Below are 21,654 nucleotides of genomic sequence, written 5' to 3' on the forward strand. Positions count from 1 at the left end.
CAGTCCCCTAGAACTTGGAACTACTTAAATCTAACTAACCTAAGGACATCACACACATCCACGCCCGTGGTAGGATTCGAACCTGCAACCTTAGCGGTCGCACGGTTCCAGACTGAAGCGCCTAGAACCGCTCGGAGACTGCGGCCAGCGAGCACGGATCAATCATCATCATTATACAATACAAACATTACCCAACACACTCTCCCTCAACATAATTGCAACATTACAAACATTGTAATGGAGCATGTTCTAAATAAATAAACAAAAACCGAGCGAGGTGGCGCAGTGGTTAGACACTGGACTCGCATTCGGGAGGACGACGGTTCAATCCCGCGTCCGGCCATCGTGATTTAGGTTTTCCGTGATTTCTGTAAATCGCTCCAGGCAAATGCCGGGATGGTTCCTTTCAAAGGGCACGGCCGACTTCCTTTCCCGTCCTTCCCTAATCCGATGAGACCGATGACCTCGCTGTCTGGTCTCCTTCCCCAAAAAACAACAACAATAAACAAAAACTGACTTCTTGTCACGGACATGAACCACTTCTCTAGCGCATTTTTGGCACATTCAAGCGGAAGGACAGTTCAATGTCGTCACTAAGGGCTCTCTTACAATGCAAACAGCTGTCTTGATGACATTTACGATGTTCTTAAATATATAAAGCAAAGATTATGATAACACCTGTATAAAGAGGCGTGATTATTATTTATTTGGTATCTCTCGACATCTCACGCAACATATTGTAACATCCAGTGCGACGAGAGGAAATTATGCCTCTAACAGTATAAACATTATGTATTCGACGTATGAAAAAAGAACAGTGAAAACTTATAAACATTAATTATTTATATAATATTCTATGATGTAATTAGACATATCGATGTGTATCATACAAAGACAATGATAATTGTAAATTCCTTTTATGATCTGCGTTTGTCTTCCTTTTTTTTACCTTTTGTTGGACGGCTTTTGTAGGTTCCGAACGCATTTCGAACTGAGGTCTGTTAAGAAATTGTAATTATTTGTCGATTATTACTTGGAAATAGAGTTCATTATTATTATAAACATGAGTGAATAATTATTTGTAACTGTAATTCCTCTCTCAGTAAGCATTACCTGTGTTAACTGTCTCTTTCCGCTGCAAGGAGCGCAGCCATTGATGATAGCGATTTGTATCGCGTTTTTGTCTGTGTTTTCCTTAGAAACAAATCAAATGTTTGCTTGATGAGGTCTAAATACTGCACAATATGAAAGTATAGTTTATAGCGTTTAATAAACATTTTAAATATTTACTTATTTGCTCTAACAATAGAAAGTCTCTATCAATTGTCTGCCGCCATCTTAACAATTATCTCAGCGGCAAATTCAAATTGCGAAACTCTGCAGATATAAATGCCGAAGATAGTACAAATGTGTAAAAATAAATGTGCACCGGTGGTTCCGAACTCATTTTAATGAAAATAATTCGAATCAGATTGGTTCTTTAAAAACAGTGCTCATAGCACGATCATTATAACAAACTTTTCTAGCTGATGTATGGAGCCGAAATTAATTACGCACGAGTTGCGAAGAATATTGTTTCAGGTAACATACGTCAGTGTTGTGCGCGGCTGATATTCGGTGGTTTTAATGATCATTTTGCTGAAGATAACTGCTTCCATCTTAATCAATAGTTGTATAGAATCTGTTGTATGAACTGTGATTTAGTGACACTTACACAACTTACAGACAACACTTAAACACGACGTTAACTTAGATTTCTTTAGCAACTTGATCAAATCTTTAGCCGGGAGAAAAATTATTTAGTAATTACTCAATGTAATAAAATAAGATTATCATTTCCATTTACAAATTATTTAAACACCAAACCACAGAATAACACAGTGAACGCCACAATGTTTACAGTCACGAATCACATTACTGTCAAAATACAGTAAAGTCATCACTAAGCGGTGCAGTCACATTAATGTGACTAACGGCTATGATCGTCATCAACGTGCACTAAACATTCACAGACGGCAGGTGCCAGTGGAGGGAACATAAAGCGTGTAGGTGGTAGGGGGTGGGGGACATGGAAAACAGTGCAGCCGTTGTTCGTGACGCAGAAACGGAGCCATTAACCTGACGTCCAAACGGCATGATCACTGGCTTTTGGGCCGAATGGAGAACCATCACCGAAATGGGTACGTTCATAGGCTGTTTGAGTGCCACCGTATTCAAACTAAACCACATATCGAATAATGGCGCTCTCCGAAATTGTGGTGCACTACCATAAATGACGCTGTTGAACGACCCCTATGGAGACATGAACCAGCGAACAGACGAGCAATTGTTGAACAACTGACGGCACAGATGAGTCAGGAGGCTTCCAACGGCGTCTCTCAACGAGAGTTGAGCGCACGTGAGCCGCACGTGTCTCGTGTTCGTGCCATATCTCATTTGACATCCTGTTATTACTGTACTGTCACCTCGTTATGTTAATTTCAATTACTGGTGTCACTGAGTTGCCGACTTGCCTCCCCGTGAGCGGCAGCAGCGGCCCTTATCGATATAAGCCCTGGCGTATTATCTTTGCTGACTGCTATTACTTCCTGGTTGTCGTGTGTTCGAGTTGGGAGGTGCTAGCAGTGCAGTTCGGACCTGGCAGTGTTTTACTTAGGACGTGGCACTGCAGTTCAGTCGGGGCGCGGCTGCAGTGAGGTCCGGAGAGCCATAACTCGCCCGACGGTTGCCGATGCGTATCACCTGAGTGCGGACCGTCTTGGTTGGTCGTCGGTCGGTCGTCTTTTCGGATGACGTGTATGTTGGCCGGCGATCGCTTTGGGTTGCCTGCGTGTGCCAACTCGAGATTCGTCCTCGTTATTGCACATTCGCTGCCGTTAGTATTGTCTAGTCCTTCATGCAAGTGTTCGTGAAACTGTGTGTAGCTTGTGATGTCGACTGCTCAATTATTGTAGTGCTGTGTCCGTGCTGATGTGTGGCAGTCGGTCGGCTGGCCTGGAGCAGCGAGGAAATCTCTGCGGGAGGTGGTTTGGCCGGGCCCGCTGGCCGTCTCTACACAGCGTCGGAGTGTGTGGGACTGTTCCCATTACTACGAGCTCCGTGGGTCGCCGACCCTGTACGCAAAAGTTGAGTTTGGATTTAATTTACCAGCAAATCAAGACTGTTCAGATTGTGCCGTTTGGTTATCGTTGTTGGCTGTTGGGACATTCCCGCGAGCAAAGTATGAGTTCGAGTTGTCGAAGGCTTAGCCACCGTCCGGTGGAGTCTAACTGTATTTGGTTATTTCCTATTGAAGTGCACCAGCGGACTTTTCTGCCCTGTAGCCGTTAACCTTCCCATTACCTGCCCTAGTCGTTGATGTAAATTGAGGCAGTCTCCTTTCCTCACCATGTTGTCGCTGTCAAGCACGGTGTGTAGTTCGACAGCTTAATATATGCTTGGTTGTGGGCGTCCGTGCCTTTTTACGTTTGCAATGAACTCCGGGTTGTATGCTGGTCGGGTGGAGCGCAAGTTATCTGGTCGGTGTGTCCGTTGACTGTCTGTTGGTTTGGTTGTCGTCGGATCGGGAATGGTAGGGCCAACTGCCTGTCTCACCTAAGCGAACGTTAGCATTTCAAGTGCTGGCCGACCCCCGAAACTTTGGAGCGCCCTTAGCTGCACTGCCTTTTCTTATTTTCTGTTGTGTGTATTTGTATGGCTGATAGCCGATAGTTTTTAATTAAAGTTGAATTGTTGTTAGGGGTGTTTAAAGTCATGGGCCTCGAGCCGTTTTAAAATTAAAATTCCTTTCTTGTGAAATGTTGGATTGTTTGGGCCTTCATTCTGATTAAAATATTGTTTATAGATAAAGCCTTGAGCCTTCTGCCTGCTATAAATTATTTTACTTCTGTTCCGAATAATGGGCCTTCAGACGCTTTAAAATTAAAGTTCCTTGCTTGGGAAGTGTTAGAGTGTTTGGGGCCTTCAGCCTTATTTAAGATAACGATTTTTGGTTAAATTTATTTGACCTTGAGTTTTAAGTCATGGGGCCTTCAGACGTTTTTAAATTAAGGGTCTTTGTCTTTCGAGCTTCAGACTGTTTGGGGCCTTCAGCCTAATTTAAGATAAGGCTTTCTCCCTTGTGTTTTTTTTATTTACTTTTACCTTGAGTCTTAAATCATGGGCCTTCAGTTTTCCTTAATTAATGTTTTGCTTTTCAAGTGTTAAATTTTGGGCCTTCAGTCAAATTGTAGAACTTACTTAACGTGAGGCCTTCTTCCCTCTAAATATCCTCTTTTGATTCTGAATTTTGAGCCGTTTCTTTTTTTCTTTTAATTAAAGTGGTTGTGTCCTTAAAGCATAAGATAGTGTGGCGTACTCAGCCATTAACTAAGTTCAAGAATTTCTGCTGTAATGTTTGATCAAATAATAAATTTATATGTGTTAGAGTGTAAGAGACAGCCGCTCATTTTGGCCCCTTTCCACAATTCCAACAACATGTCCTCTCCTGCGGGTTTAGCAGGGCGTTTCAGAACGTTGTTGCGTATAGGCCTCCACATCAGGGGCCTGTTTCATGCACCCATGCTGACTGCCATTCATCTGCTATGAAGGCTGGAAACTGTGATAAACCTTTTGCATTTCCTTTATGTTTTCGTCTTCCTTTAAGGCAAAGAGACAAGATGAAGCGGTAGCCCATCATAGAGCCTATGCCTACCGTCATGTATTTTTTGACTTTCAGTTGTTAAAAAACAGAGGATTTTTTCTGGTACCGGTAGGAGGAAGGAGGGATTCGCGCTCAGCTAGTGAAAGAGTGAGAAGCACGTCAATTTTTTAGCGAGTAATTGTAGACCGCCATTTTGGGGTCGCTATGAATAAGTGAGGAGTGTGGATTTCATATGTGCACCGTTTAGAAAAATACAGTATTGTTTTATTAACAGAAAGGTCGTGTGAGTTGTTATTTCAAATAGTACAATAATTACAATAACTGAAGCCCACCTGTGTACTTTGGAAAATTACGAAGATCCGATAAGCCTAATAGGAATACGGTCAAGACTTCAAAGGTGAACGCGGCGACCAAACGTAGTATTATACAGAATGGTAAGCACAAATCTACAGCGGAGAAAGAAACTACTCCGCCCTGCAAAATAATATGAACTAATACGGACTTATTTCCAGGCATAGCTCAGCTTATTGTGCTTGTCATTCACGCCGAAAAATTAATCTCATTAATTCAATACATTTTAAAAAGCCACGCATTTTATTATCATCTATTCCATTATTTTATTATACTATAAAACCACACGCCAATAGCGGAACTGCACGTCAGCTGAGTGATGGCAGGTGGCTCTTTGAAACTTTTCTGCTTTTAAATGTGTGTGTGTGTGTGTGTGTGTGTGTGTGTGTGTGTGTGTTCGAATGGCTCTGAGCACTATGGGACTTAACATCTATGGTCATCAGTCCCCTAGAACTTAGAACTACTTAAACCTAATTAACCTAAGGACATCACACAGCACCCAGTCATCACGAGGCAGAGAAAATCCCTGACCCCGCCGGGAATCGAACCCGGGAACCCGGGCGTGGGAAGCGAGAACGCTACCGCACGACCACGAGCTGCGGACTGTGTGTGTGTGTGTGTGTGTGTGTGTGTGTGTGTGTGTGTGTGTGTCTGTCTGTCTGTAGCGTAGAGTGTAAGAGCACGAATCTAATTACTGGAACAATGCGCAGTCGAATGGACGGCGCTGTATTGGCTGACGTCAGAGTGGACAGTTTTCAGCCTCTCAAAAATACGCTAATAAAACCAATAAAAATTACATCAAATAACCTACAAAGTTTTTATCTGAATAAATAATCCAGATTGCTGCTGTTGTTGTTGTCTTCAGTCCTGAGACTGGTTTGATGCAGCTCTCCATGCTACTCTACCCTGTGCAAGCTTTTTCATCTCCCAGTACCTACTGCAACCTACATGCTCCTGAATCTGCTTAGTGTATTCATCTTTTGGTCTCCCTCTACGATTTTTACCCTCCATGCTGCCCTCCAATGCTAAACTGGGGATCCCTTGATGCCTCAGAACATGTCCTTCGAAGCGATCCCTTCATCTAGTCAAGTTGCGCAACGAATTCCTCTTTTCCCCAGTTCTATTCAGTACCTGCTCAATAGTTACGTAATCTACCCATCTAATCTTCAGCATTCTTCTGTAGCACCACAGTCGGCCACTGTGGACGAGTGGTTCCAGGCGCTACAGTTCGGAACTGCGCTGTTGTTACTGTCACAGGTTCGAATCCTGCCTCGAGCATGGATGTGTGTGATGTCCTTAGGTTAGTTAGGTTTAAGTAGTTCTAAGTTCTAGGGGACTGATGACCTCAGATGTTAAGTCCCATAGTGCTTAGAGCCATTTGATTCATTTTATAGCACCCCATTTCGAAAGCCTCTATTCGCTTCATGTCTAAACTATCTATCGTCTATGTTTCACATCCACACATGGCTACACTCCAACCAATTACTTTTAGAAAAGACCTCTTGACACTTAAATCTATACTCGATGCTAACAAATTTCTCTTCTTCAGAGTCGCTTTACTTTCCATTGTCAGTCTACATTTTATATCCTCCCTACTTCGACCATCATCAGTTATTTTGCTACCCAAATAGCAAACCTCATCTACTACTTTAAGTGTCTCATTTCCTAATCTAATTCCCTCAGCATCACCCGATTTAATTCGACTACCTTCCATCATCCTCGTTTTGCTTTTGTTGATGCTCATTATCCAGACTACTTTAGTAAAAGTCCATGGCTGAATTAGGTCGGTAGCTTGTAAAACAAAACTCAGAATACAGAAAACGTTTCACACAGAAATACTTCACACTTTTCTCTGAAATGTACCTTGTGCAACAAAAAGATAACTTCAAAACTTAATACAAGTTCTCTGACATAATCACAGATTAATGAATTATTCCTCGGCTTACTTCGTACGGTAAAAATTTTGTCTCCGAAGTAGTGCACAGGAAGCACCTCCGCAGCAGAGCTAATTTGAAATCGTAAGCTAAAATTGATGTTCAAAAGTGTGCAATGCGGACACGAGCAACATAGAATTTCTTGTATGAGAATAATTTTGGTTGCTAATTTTCTACAAATGATTTATCTAAAACGATTTTCTTCACTTTCTTCACTTTCAAGATCCTAAACGCTATTGACTTTATACAAAAATGACTGGTTTAAGGAACAATTCCCTTTGATTATTCAAAAATTTGCTTTACACAAAACAATAAGCGACCAAATATAATCTGTGTTTTAGCACAAACTGTGTATATGGTACAGCAGATGTAACATCTATAGCTGTGACTATCCATGAGGTAAATGTGTTACCCAATGCCGGTACGATAGTTTTACAACAGTCCTAAATACGACCAAGTATGTAAAACTGGAAATTCAACTTTCTTTACAATTCTTCCCAAAAATCTCTTGAAAGTCTACAAATAGTTCCATTATCTTATTATTCAATTATTTCCAGCAAGTCTGTGTTCAATATTTAGCAGCGCATTTACGGATAAAAATTTCTTCACTATTCAGTTACGCGTCTGGTTCCCAACACACCTCGACTAATAATATTGTCCTCTTTGTGAGCGCCCTCAAGCAGAGATAGTGTAACAACACAAGCAAAGATCGCTCTCATAAACGTCATGTTGATATATGAAAGTAAGACGTTAATAATGCTGTAATAGCCAAGGTGACCACTTTACAGATGAATCACGTTTTATGCTCCATCTGGCATGTGGCCTTTGGCAAGTACGGTGGGAAACGCCCGGCAGCAAACATAATCATCGTCGCGTTATGACCATTGAGAATGTTACTGCAGCAATCTTGTCGATCTGCATGGAGCAACGCGTCAGTACAAGTATGCATCTAGTCCGTTGTGGACGAGCGGTTCTAGGCGCTTCAGTCCGGAACCGCGCTGCTGATACGGTCGCAGGTTCGAATCCCGCCTGGGGCATGGGGGTGTGTGATATCCTTAAGTTAGTTACGTTTGCAGTAGTTCTTAGTCTATGGGACTGATATCGTCAGATGTTAAGTCCCATAGTCCTTAGAGCCATTTGAACCATTGAACCATGTCCTCTCCTGCATGCTGTTTGTTTTTCGCGGCACAATAGCTACCGGTGGCGGGACAACGCACCGTAGCGGTCGCGCGGTTCCAGACTGTAGCGACTAGAACCGGTAGGCCACCCCGGCCGGCGCACCATACAGCTCTCTGTGTACATGGGTGGTTCGAAGAGCAGCAAGATGAGTTTATGATGGCCACTCAACTTCCCGGATTTAAACCCAATAACCCAACCGAGAATTTGTGGGACCACTTCGATCGGGCTGTTTGCATCATCGAACCTCAGCAGAGCAACCTAGTACAGGCTGCAGCGCCACTGGAATCGGCATAGGTCCATCATCCCTACCTGGCAAGCTTATGTTATTTTTCTTTTATTTTCTTTAATTACTTTTCTTTGCTTCCTTGATTTTTTTAATCTTCCATTGGGTCACTGCCTCTTTTTCTACTTGTCTCAGGGTCAGCACTCCAAAAATTGGTTGATCAGGCTTTGGATATGTGGTCAAATTAATGTGACTGGACAGCGTAAATTCGTAATTCTGATGTGCCGATAACCGTCTGTCCCAAATGGAGGGAGAAGCATCACAGAATCTCACTCCATTTGGGCACGTGTTTCCCACTGGTATTATAGTAGTGGCTGAACATTTCTCTTCTCTCATCTGCTACTGACTACAGGTAGTCATTCACTCTGACTTCGTATTTCCCCTTCATAATAGCATCTCTTACAATTCTTCTGTCGTAAGTGCCGAAAATTCCTTACTGGGAGACACATTATCCTCACAAGAGAGCGAAATCCTAGGTAGAACAACTCCCGGATATTATCGTCTGGTTACTTCTTCCCTGACGTCAGCGTACTGTTTTACCCTCGTACATCAGTAAGCCTTTTCACTTTCAAAGCCTGCTCCTCTTTTCAACCCCCCCCCCCCCTCCTCCATCCACCAAACGTTCGTACCTTTTAGTCCGAAAAGCGCGCTACGCCGTCGGTATTAACCTGTCATCCGGAACGCGCCGCTTTAACGAAAGCTGTGAAGGGAATGGCGAGCAATCAGCGGGGATGACGCGCAGAAATGCACTACTCTCTCTCTCTCTCTCTCTCTCTCTCTCTCTCTCTCTCCCTCTCTTTATCGCGCTCTCTTTCTCTCTCTCTCTCTCTCGTCCCTTACACACAAAAGCGTTAGTGACGCATGAGGTGGCTCCGGCACGCGCAGGCAAACACGTAGGAGCGCCGGGCCGGGCCCGGCAGTGTTTTCGTTCGCGTTTTAACATTTGCATTTTGCGGCGGGCGCGCGGCACGTATCGCGCCCAGCGGGACGTGTAACAAATACAAAAGAGCGCCGAGGTGCGCCGCCAGCTGGCTGCAGCCGCTGACAGCCCTGGCGTCACGGGGGCCAGGGTGCGCGCGCACCTGCCGCCGACGCCGACGCCGCCTCCGACGCCGCCACCTCCGCCTCCACCGACACTCGCGCAAATGGAGCGCGCGTCCGGCGCATTTCCGTTATTTGTGACACGCCGTACTGTTACACACATTCGCTTTCGCACGCTAGCTAAACAGCAACGATTGTCGTCAACGACTCCTTTTTGGATCGACACGCCACACTTTACGAGAGGAAAATGAGCAACAGAGAACACAAAAGACATGACACTTGACATTTTGATGGGTCAGAGACAAAGGGAGAGTCAAAGTATTGCAATAAGAACTCATTAAGATTACTATAAGAACATATAACTACGAGTTCATGTACGAGGGTCACTCTAAAATAAATGCACACTATTTTTTTTAAATCCATATTTTATTCTACATGTTTGAAAGGTTTACAGTGTGTAGAAACATCCTTTAGGTACAATATTTTCGTTTCTCCACATAATTTCCATCCCTCTCAACTGCCTTACGCCATCTTGGAACCAGCGCCCGTATACCCGCACGGTAGAATTCTGGACCAACCTGTTGGAACCACTGTTTGGCAGCGTCTACAAGGGAGTCATTATCTTCAAACCTTGTTCCACGAAGGGAGCCATTCAGTTTCCCAAAGAGATGATAGCCACATGGAGCCAGGTCAGGACTGTAGGGCGGGTGTTTCAGTGTTGTCCATCCGAGTTTTGTGATCGCTTTCATGGTTTTTTGAGTGACATGTGGCCGTGCATTGTTGTGCAACAGCAAAACATCGAAAAGCCCCGTAGCCGATACTTTTCCAGCAGAAGGTGTGGTTTTGAATCTTTTTTCTTGGGTGAATTTGCATGATGCCACTCCAATGATTGTCTCTTCGTCTCTTGTGAAAAATGATAGAGCCATGTTTCATCACCTGTCACAATTCTTCCAAGAAATTCATCTCCATAATTCTCGTACTATTCCAAAAGTTCGCTGCATACCGTTTTTCTTGTTTCTTTGTGAGCCACTATCAACATCCTGAGGACCCACCTGGCACAAACCTTTTTTAACGCCAACACTTTCAGTATTCTGCAAACACTTCCTTCCCCTATCGCATCGTAGCGTGACAATTCATTCACTGTGATGCATCTGTCAGCAGTCACCAATTTGTTAACTCTCTGCACATTGCCTGGGGTGTGTGCAGTACAAGGCCTGCTGCTGCGAGGACAATTCTCAATATTGCCGTGCCCGCTTTCATCACGTATCCTGCTGGCCCACCGACTAACTGTACTGCGATCGACAGCAGCATCTCCATACACCTTTTTCAACCTCTTGTGGATGTTTCCCACTGTCTCGTTTTCACAGCACAGGAATTCTATGACAGCACGTTGCTTCTGACGAACGTCAAGTGTAGCAGCCATCTTGAAGACATGCTGTGACGCCTCCACTCACGGGAACAGGTTGAACTAAGTTTGAAGACAAGCGGGAAGGATATATCTACACACTGTAAAACTTTCACACATGCAGAATGAAAACTGTATTTTTATAAAAATAGTGTGCATTTCTTTTGGAGTGACCCTCGTAATATATGCGTTTAGATTTATATATCTCATCTCCATCGAAGCAGAAGGTTCTCATATAACATCTGTGTGGAGTAGACAAGAAGGAGGAGGGACAAAGATACACTGTGTGACATAATTTCATAGTCAACTACCGATTATTATAGCAAAGTCGATCACGACCACTAGCAACAGAGTATCTACATCAACGTAACACATCTTCTATTTTTTTATACTTACGACATGTCTGTAAAAACAGCATAGTATTTCTCATTGCTTGAGGTTTCCTTAGGTAGCACGTAAGCCTTCTCAAATTTCATTTTCGGATTCATCTAAGAAGTTCATGTTTTGAATGGTGAAACCGTTTATTGAGCACCACTTACCTTGCTGCCACGGATTGAGCATCGCTTATGACACTGCTATCCACACTGGAAATGAAATAGAACTACATAATCTGTTGAATGGAATGACAAGTGTAATGAGCACAGAACATAGATTGAGAGCAAATCGACTAAAGCAATGACAAGTATAAATGAGAACATCGATAAACGAAACATCAGGATAGATGATCACAAAGTAGATGAAGTTAAGGAATTGTAGTAACTAGACAACAAAATAATGCTTGACGGTCGGAGCAAGGAGGACATAAAAACGAAGTATTACTGGCAAAACGAGGAATTCAGGTCAACAGATGTCTACTAGTATCAAACATAAGCCATAATTTGAAGGCGAAATATCTGGGAATGTACGTTTGGAGCACAGCATTACATGGCAGCGAATCAGTGACAATGGGAAACCCGGACCCAACAAAATCGAGGCGTCTGAGATGTGATGCTACAGAAAAATGTTGAAAATTGGGTGGACTGATAAGGTAAGGAATGTGAGATCCTCCGCAAAATCAGCGAAGAAAGCGATACATGGAAAACACAGACAAGTTGAAGGGACGGGATGATAGGACGTGTGTTAAGACATAATGGAATAATTTCCAAGGATCTAAAAGGACCCCATAAAATAATTCTAGATGTAGGTTGCCAGTTCTTCTCTGAAGTAATAATACTGAACAGAAAAAGAAACTGGTACATCTGCCAAACACCGTGTAGGGCCGCAGCAATCACGCAGAAGTGCCGCAACATGGCGTGGCATGCACTCTGCTAATGTCTGAAGTAGTGCTGAATGGAATTGACACAATGACTGTTGCAGTGCTGTCCATAAAATCGTAAGAGTACGAGGGGAAGGGGGGTGGGTGGAGGGGGGTGGGGTGGAGATCTCTTCTGAACACCATGTTGTAAAGGCATCCAACATATGCTCAATAATATTCATGTCTTTCCAGTTTGGTGTTTAAAGTCAGACGAGTGTACCTGGAACCACTCTGTAGCACTCTGGACGTGCAGGGTGTCGTGTTGTCCTACTGAAATTGCCAAATTCCGCCGGAATGCGCACCGAGCGAGGTGGCGCAGTGGTTAGCACACTGGACTCGAATTCGGGAGGACGACGGTTCAATCCCGTCTCCGGCCATCCTGATTTAGGTTTTCCGTGATTTCCCTAAATCGTTTCAGGCAAATGCCGGGATGGTTCCTTTGAAAGGGCACGGCCGATTTCCTTCCCAATCCTTCCCTAACCCGAGCTTGTGCTCCGTCTCTAATGACCTCGTTGTCGACGGGACGATAAACACTAACCACCACCACCACCGCCGGAATGCGCAATGGACATGAATGGATGCAGGTGATCAGACGTGTCACCTGTCAGAGTCGTATCTAGACGTATTAGGGGTCTCGTATCATTCCAACAGCACACGCCCCGCACCATTACAGAGCCTCCATCGGGTTGAACAGTCCCCTGCTGATACACAGGGACAACGGATTCACGAGGTCGTCTCCATGCGCGTACACGTCCATCCGCTCCATGCAGTTTGAAACGTGACTCGTCCGACCAGGCAACATGCTTCCAGTCATCAACACTCCATTGTTGGTGTTGACGGGCCCAGGCAAGGAGTGAAGAGTTTTGCCGGGCAGTCATCAAGAGAACACGTGTGGGCCTTTGGCTCCGAAAGCCCATATCAATGATGTAAGAATGCTGCAATCTGCGGAAGGGTAGCACGTCTGACAAGCTGAACGATTCTCTTCAGTCGTCGTTGGTCCCGTTTTTGTGGGCTCTTTTTCCGGCCTCTGCGATGTCGGAGATTTGATGTTTTACAGGATTACTCATATTCACGGTCCACTCGCGAAATGATCGTACGGGAAAATCCCAACTTCCTCGCTACCTAGGATGTACTGTGTTACATCGCTAGTGCGCAGACTGTAACACCACGTTCAGAGTCACTTAAATCTTGATAACCTGCCAGTGTAGCAGCAGTAACCGATCTAACAACTGCACCGGACACTTTCTGTCTTCTATAGGCGTTACCAAACGCAGCGCTGTATTCTGCTTGTTTACATATCACGGTATTTGAATACGCATGCCTGTACGAGTTTCTTCAGCTCTTCACTGTATACGCGTTTAGACTGGTATATCTAATCATCGTCCACGCAAAAGATGATCATGTGATATCTGTTTTTGGCAGACAAGGAGGGGAGAGGGAGGGACGAAGATACACTGTGTGATTTTATTTCGTTGTAAACTACCGATTATTACAGCAAAGTTGATACGACCACAAGCAAAGGAATATCTCTATTTATATTACACCACTTCTATTTTTTGATTATTACGACATGTTTGTAACAACAGCACAGCATTTCTGATTGCTTGATGATTCCTTAGATATCACGTAATCCTTCTCAAATTGTAGTTTCGGATTCATGTAAGAAGTCCATATTTTCAATGGTGATATCGCTTCTTCGGCAGCCCTTACCTTGGTACCACGACTGAAGATCGCCGATGAAATTGCTATCCTCAGTGAAAATGAAGGAGAATTACAGGATCTGTTGAATGGAAAGACGAAAGTTACGACAAGTAGCAGAAATGAGAACATCGATAAACTTAAGATCAGGATAGGTGACCGCAAAGTAGATGAAGTTAAGGAATTCTGCTAACTAGGCAACAAAATAACCAATGAATGTGAGAGCAAGGAGAAAATAAAAGGCAAACGACCACTGGCAAAAAAGTCATTTCTGGCCAAGAGAAGTCTACCAGTATCGAGCGTAAACCGTAATTTGAAGGATAAATTTCTGAGAATGTTCATTTGGAACATAGCACTGTACGGTAGCGAATCGTTGACACGGGAAACCCCGAACCAACAGAATCGAAGCGTCCGAGATGTGATGCAACAGAAATATGTTGAAAATTGGGTGGACTGATAAAGTAAGCAATGAGGAAAGTGTTACATGGAAAACACTGACCAGAAGGAGGGACAGGATGATAGAATATGTGTTAAGACATAATGGAATAACTTCTAAGATATTAGAGGGATCTGCACAGGGTAAAAACTGCAGAGGAAGACCCACATTGCAATACATCCAGCAAATAATTCAAGATGTATGTTGCCGCGCCGCTGCTACGGTCGGAGGTTCGAATCCTTCCTCGGGCATGGATGTGTGTGATGTCCTTAGGTTAGTTAGGTTTAAGTAGTTCTAAGTCTAGGGGACTGATGACCTCCGATGTTAAGTCCCATAGTGCTTAGAGCCAAGATGTATGTTGCAAGTGCTTGGCTGACATAAATACATTAGCACGGGAGAGAAATTCGAGGTGGTCCTTATAAAACCAGTCAGAAGACTGATAACTTGCAAGACAAACCAAAGAAGGAAAAAAGAAAACACCACGATCATAATATGATAATCTGCTTATTTGGTTAATTCCAGAAACATGTGAAATGTCTATGGGAAAATTTATGATGCAGTTACAAATATTATTTAAGCGACTGTTTACAGAAATAACATTCAATCATCTGTAGTATAATTGCCCAGTTTCTGAGAAAACGATTTCAATAGGCAGAAAAAGTAATAAAAAGCAGTGAGGAAGCCAATCTACATCTACATCCATACTCCGCAAGCCACCTGACGGTGTGTGGCGGAGGGTACCTTGAGTACCTCTATCGGTTCTCGCTTCTATTCCATTCTCGTATTGCTCGTGGAAAGAAGGATTGTCAGTATGCCTCTGTGTGGGCTCTAATCTCTCTGATTTTATCCTCATGGTCTCTTCGCGAGATATACGTAGGAGGGAGCAATATACTGCTTGACTCTTAGGTGAAGGTATGTTCTTGAAACTTTGACAAAAGCCCGTACCGAGCTACTGAGCGTCTCTCCTGCAGAGTCTTCCACTGGAGTTTATCTATCATCTCCGTAACGCTTTCGCGATTACTATATGATCCTGTAACGAAGCGCGCTGCTCTCCGTTGGATCTTCTCTATATCTTCTATCAACCCTATCTGGTACGGATCCCACACTGCTGAGCAGTATTCAAGCAGTGGGCGAACAAGCGTACTGTAACCTACTTCCTTTGTTTTCGGATTTCATTTCCTTAGGATTCTTCCAATGAATCTCAGTCTGGCATCTGCTTTACCGACGATCAACATTATATGATCAATCCATTTTAAATCACTCCTAATGCGTACTCCCAGATAATTTATGGTATTAACTGCTTCCAGTTGCTGACCTGCTATTTTGTAGCTAAATGATAAAGGATCTATCTTTCTGTGTATTCGCAGCACATTACACTTGTCTACATTGAGATTCAATTGCCATTCCCTGCACCATGCGTCAATTCGCTGTAGATCCTCCTGCATTTCAGTACAATTTTCCATTGTTACAACCTCTCGATACACCACAGCATCATCCGCAAAAAGCCTCAGTGAACTTCCGATGTCATCCACAAGGTCATTTATGTATATTGTGAACAGCAACGGTCCTATGATACTCCCCTGCGGCACACCTGAAATCACTCTTACTTTGGAAGACTTCTCTCCATTGAGAATGACGTGCTGCGTCCTGTTATCTAGGAACTCCTCAATACAATCACACAATTGGTCTGATAGTCCATATGCTCTTACTTTGTTCATTAAACGACTGTGGGGAACTGTATCGAACGCCTTGCGGAAGTCAAGAAACATGGCATCTACCTGTGAACCCGTATCTATGGCCCTCTGAGTCTCGTGGACGAATAGCGCGAGTGGGACGTTTTAGTGAAAAATGTGTGCCAGAGGCTTAAAAATATGTCTGATTTTTGAGCAAGATCACTTATCGTCTCCGGATACCTGCAACTCCACCACAACATCGGGGCTAAACCGAAGAGCGAGACAACTGGGCACTGCCAGTAAAAGTCATGGGTTCGAGACATGACTGCACCTGCTGACAGTAATAAGTTCTTCGCGAGACCGAGTGTCACAGACCCGCCGACCTGCCACCAGTGCCTGCTGCTGCCACGTTGAGTTCCTAGTTGGATATGGCAACCCAATGCCCTGTGCCGTCCAACTTCTGTCAGAGGGCAGTAAATTGTAGACAATTGACTCCACGCCCCGCTGTGGTGACGCGTGTGGAGCGAGGAGGCGCAAGGGCTTCACGCTGGCAGGGGAAATGGCATGCCACTGACAGTAATGGCTATGCCATATAAAGGCGGCCAGCCTACCACATACTTGTAGTCAGCAAAGCAGAGCACTACTTCGGAATCCAGGGTGAAAGGAGTCGCCGTACATCACGCCTTACATCAGCGCCAGTGGGGGACAACAGCGAGAAGCATGTTTGCCTCGCTTGAGCCATGACATACCGTGTATTGGAGATACAACCCTATGAAGAAGGGCAATAAGTGCCTGAAACTGTTCAAAGAAATGGAATTTCTCTTGCCCAACTGGTTGCCGATTATTAGAATAAATACCGGTTATTTCAATAAATTTGTCAACCGAGTCCTCCAGGCCACCATTCACACCACATACCCTTCACATCCGATGCTAGAGAACAAAAACTCGTCTTTCACACATACAACTTGAAACACGTATGTTGTGTGGCGGCGATGGCGAGGCATTGCAGAGTCTCTGACCAGAGAGCTATTTGTCGTTCCTAGTCTGCGCTTGACCGCGCGAGAGTAGCAGTTGCAGTCGAGTTACGAGAGAGTTCAGTTGCGAGTTAGAGTTCGAGAGTGGTGGCGCATACGAGATGACATAGTCTATGGTAGTAGCGAGCGAGAGATAGTCGCAGTTGTGTGTGAGGAGTCGGCGGGCGTCGACATGGCACTCTGGTCAAGATTCAGGACGAGGTATATTTTTTAAATAAGGTAATGAAGCAGCATGGCGCACATCTGATAATGTAATGTAAATTACCTGTAACTAAGTTGTTCAAGAGTTGCCCCAATAATAATTTTGTTTTCAAACCAAGCACTTTAACAAAACAAACATTTTATTGAAAGAATATTTGCCTTCCATTTCCTTTAAAGAAAAATTTACTTAAGTTCAAAGAATGTTTGCGATGCATTTCCTCCGAGCTATGGCGAAAAATAAGAGCAGATGCAGTTTTACTGAGGTAAGAGTTTGAGTTTAATTATTGCACAGGGCCTAAGATCGACATTTCGGTCTATTTGCGTTTTCATTGTCGCTGAGATTTCATTTTTTATTGAATTGACTTACATTTTTGTGGGCAGCTTATACCTGGGTCAGATTGCTTATTTTTATTTAATTGTCATTGTCATTAAATTTATTTGCTGGGAGGTTACATTAGGTTCTATTCTCGTTAACATTTAAATTTTTGTCTTTCAAATTTCTCTGGGGAGCTTACACTTGCCTCCATTTCTATTAAATATTGTCTTTCGAAAATTTTGTGGGGAGGTTACAAACTGTAACCCAAAACCATCCACTGAAATAATATCAATAAAGTATTACTCATAATTGTGTATTTCCCATAAATTGAGACATATTACATAACGACAAAATCTAAGATCAGGTTTGGAATCAGCACAAAAATTGAGCTAAGGTTGGACATTTTACCCGTCTTCTCACTGTCGTTAAAATTTCGTAAAAGGCATTTATTTTGTTTTGTAAGGTGGGAAAGTGATATTTGGAAGGAAAGGTCGACTGCAATATTGTTTTCACCACGTTAATGCACTTATGATTGATGTAGTCTACAAAGTAAAACTCACTGTGTATAAACTAATACAAATGTAAATAGTAATAGCCATTAGGCAGCTTAATCCTTCTATGAAGTAAATATATATACTTTTTGTGACTTCACGTCAATTAAACTGGCGGGGAGAGGCCAACTGGTATATAGATTTTTAAGCGACGCCATAGGCAGCTTGTGTGTCATTTGGCGTTGCGGTTGGTCTTTAGACCTCAAATCCATGTATTTTCATTATTGCTTAGGTATGTTAGGTTGACATCACTTCAAAAAATGGTCGATGCCCTTTGATTGCGATTTTGTAATGAACACGTTACATAATTGAGCCGTGGCGTTGCTGGCGCACCAGCGTATTTGCAAGTACCTCGCTTTCGAGCTCTTATCCTGGCTGTCTTATCCTTGCCGGAGGAGAGAACTTGGGGCTCTTGCCAAGGACGCGAACAGTTGGCGGTTCGCTGTTACCTGGGGACGGAGAGCGCTCGTAGTGGAACGGGAACCGACCACGTGTATGGGGCAGCTTGGTGGAGAGCCTTTCCTGTCATCTGTGAGGAGGCTTGGGTTGCATGCTGCTAGTTCCTGACACTGCTGTCCACGGTCGTCCGCTGCCTTATTGCCGCCTACTGAACCCAACGCAAGCCATATCGGACGTCCAGCCAAAAGTTAAGTGAGATTGTACTTAGATCATGTGTGTGAAGGGGTTGAGGCCTGCTACCTCACTTCTGGTAACTGTAAGCGCATGGCTGTTACCATGGAAGTAAAGGTGTGCCTATGAAGAGTTCATGGTGTTTAAGACGGCTGTTAAATATTAATATAATGCACGAGAGCGCCTCTTCCAGCTCGTGGCAAATTGTTGTTTGGTGTAATACGTAATTAGGTACAAGGCCGTAATCTGTTTATCAAATATACAGCATTCGGGTGTTTGGTAGGCTTAGCGCAGCGGGCCCCAGTGAAGCTTATAATGAAATTTTCAGAATTGTGCTCGTTACGGTTTTCACTGAACAGTTGGGCACAAGAGTTCACGTAATTTAATTATGACTAAGACTGGAGTGCCCGATGGCCTTGCTAGTAATTGCCAGTTTTTTTTAATATCTTAATAGCAGGCAATTCTCCTTAAGGTTATTGATAAGACATGCGCTTTGGTTTTACCTTGCCTGTGTAGTTCATTCGTAGTGGGGCACAGGCAGTGTGCCGTTCTATTAGTGAATAATGTAATCTGTTATTTAATATCTTTTGGTGGTTCTTTACATTGTCTCTGCGGACCTGTTCTGTGCGCTTGTTAAATGTTACAGCTGGCTGGCTGGTGTTTTGGAGTAAGCGCTACCTTTCCACCTATGGATACGCGGGGCTGTGAAATCCTGAGTAGCGGGAGATGACGCCGGGTCGAAGCTCGAGAAGTGGGTCTTGTACGAACTGCCGCCTTCCGCTTCCGTCTTGGCTTCTGCAAGTTAAGTTTTGGTTCTGCCTTCGGGCCACCTGGCGTCACTCCTCGCGAATTAATTCTGGCGCTAATTATATTTACTTGAGTATTTATTATATTTATAATTTTTAAACCTTGTCTCAAGAGCAATATACGATTGTGAGAGGTTGTTGCTGTGCTACTCTTAGACTTTGCGCTGACGTATTGTGTTACTGGGCCTTGGAGCCGAAGTTCGAAACCTTAGTAAGCCTTAGTGATATTGGCTGACTCTTGAGTGTGAAACAAGCGCCTTTGCATTAACTTCATCCTGCTATTTATTCGGTGCATCTCTGGCAGATTGTTCTTTAGGTAAATGTTTTTGAGAAAATCAGTTCTCAGTGGCCGAAGACCAGCCAGAAATATTGTGTGTCTTAATTTAAGCCGCCAGGCGCATAATTGTCAGTGGTTTTAAAATTTTCTTATGTATGAGGTACACTTTGTTTCATTAAAAGACATTGGTAGCAGTTTCACTAAATTCTCGTGACTTACTGTTCTTATTACATAAAGTAATCAGGATTAAGGTATTGTTTTTCTAAAGGAATTTGTTGATATGATTGTTTCCATATTCCCTAGTGGAAGACTGTCCCAAAAAAAATGTTCAAATGTGTGTGAAATCTTATGGGACTTAACTGCTAAGGTCATCAGTCCCTAAGCTTACACACTACTTAATCTAAATTATCCTAAGGAAAAACACACACATCCATGCCCGAGGGAGGACTCGAACCTCCGCCGGGACCAGCCGCACAGCCCATGACTGCAGTGCCCCAAACCGCTCGGCTAACCCCGCGCGGCAAGACTGATCAATAACAAATGTTATTTATGGATGTATGTTTTGACTTATTACTTAGTACCAGTATATGGAATACAGGGCAAGCACAAGTCAACCTCTGCCCCAAATTCCTTGGAATCGACTGCACAATATTGATTAATGCATCATGTTATGAAGTCCAACGGCGATTTTATTACATTTAGAGGTGAAAATGTCATGGGATAGCGATATGCAAGCATATACATGGCGGTTGTACCGCATACAAGAGATATAAAATACCAGTGCGTCGGCGGAGCTGTCATTTGAACTAAGGTGATTCATACGAAAATGTTTGCGACACTATGATGGCCTCACGACGGTATTTAATAGCTTTTTAACACGGAATGGTAGTTGGAGCTAAGCGCATGGGGCACTCTATTCCGGAAACCGTTAGGGAATTCAATATTCCGAGGTCCACAGTCCCAAGAGTTTGCCAAGAGTACTAAATTTCAGGCATTACCTCTCACCATGAACAATGCGGTGGCCAATGTCCTTCACTTAACGACCAAGGGCAGCAGCATTCGCATAGAGTCGTCAGTGCTAACAGACAAGCATCACTGCGTCAAATAAAGGCATGAGTCAATGTGGGACGTACGACCAACGTACCCGTTCGGATAGTGCGGCGACATTTGGCGTTAATGGGCTGTGGCAACAGACGACATCGTCTGCAACCCCTCTCGTAGGCTTCTGCCCACTTCAGTTGGACCGTAGACGACTGGAAAACCGTGACCCGATCAGATGAATCCCAGATTCAGTTGGTAAGAGCTGTCAGTAGAGTTCGAGTGTGGCGCAGACTCCACAAACCCATGCAGTTATCAACAAGTCACTGTCTCCTTAATGACGTTGGCTGTGTTTACGTGGAATGAACTGCTCCTCTGGTCAAACTGAACTTTTAGGAGAGCATAGACTTCATAGTTCCTGTTATACGGCGTAAAGTCAAGCGCCGGAACGCCAGTCGGAAACAAGAGCAGAGAGGGCTGTGTAGATGATTGATGTCAGCCAATAGCACGTTTACCGACTTCTCTCTAGGACCACAAAACGACAGGACCGGTCACTACTTGAAGAGAACTTAAGCGCAGCTCCCGACTAGTCGCACCAGTTTTTTACAGGGGCGTCAAGACCAGCGATCTGGATATAAGCATCCACTGTATTACTTCACTTGTATTGGAATCGTTATACTGATGGACATTGATTATACTGAATGTCGCCCTTTGCTTGCAACACATCTATGTATTTCTCAAAGTTAAGTATTGTCATTTTTCTGTAATAAAATCCATTAATGCGATTTGCTTGAATTGTTGTCTGGCGAACCGAGAAACTACGTTTCCTAGGCACCCCATATTTGAGTAGGCAGGATACAATAGT

General features: G+C 43.7%; 1 protein-coding gene across 1 annotated transcript in view; it reads left to right on the top strand.

Annotated features, from left to right (window-relative positions):
- The window catches only part of LOC126456657 (uncharacterized), a 113,754-nt gene that overhangs the window by 32,426 nt on the left and 59,674 nt on the right, over nucleotides 1-21,654 (top strand). Inside the window, exon 2 of the mRNA XM_050092404.1 lies at nucleotides 9,397-9,560. Coding sequence (XP_049948361.1) covers nucleotides 9,397-9,560 — 164 coding nt within the window. The remainder of the gene's footprint in view (nucleotides 1-9,396; nucleotides 9,561-21,654) is intronic.

Source organism: Schistocerca serialis, chromosome 1 (assembly GCF_023864345.2).
Source record: "Schistocerca serialis cubense isolate TAMUIC-IGC-003099 chromosome 1, iqSchSeri2.2, whole genome shotgun sequence".
NCBI classification, from domain to species: domain Eukaryota; kingdom Metazoa; phylum Arthropoda; class Insecta; order Orthoptera; family Acrididae; genus Schistocerca; species Schistocerca serialis.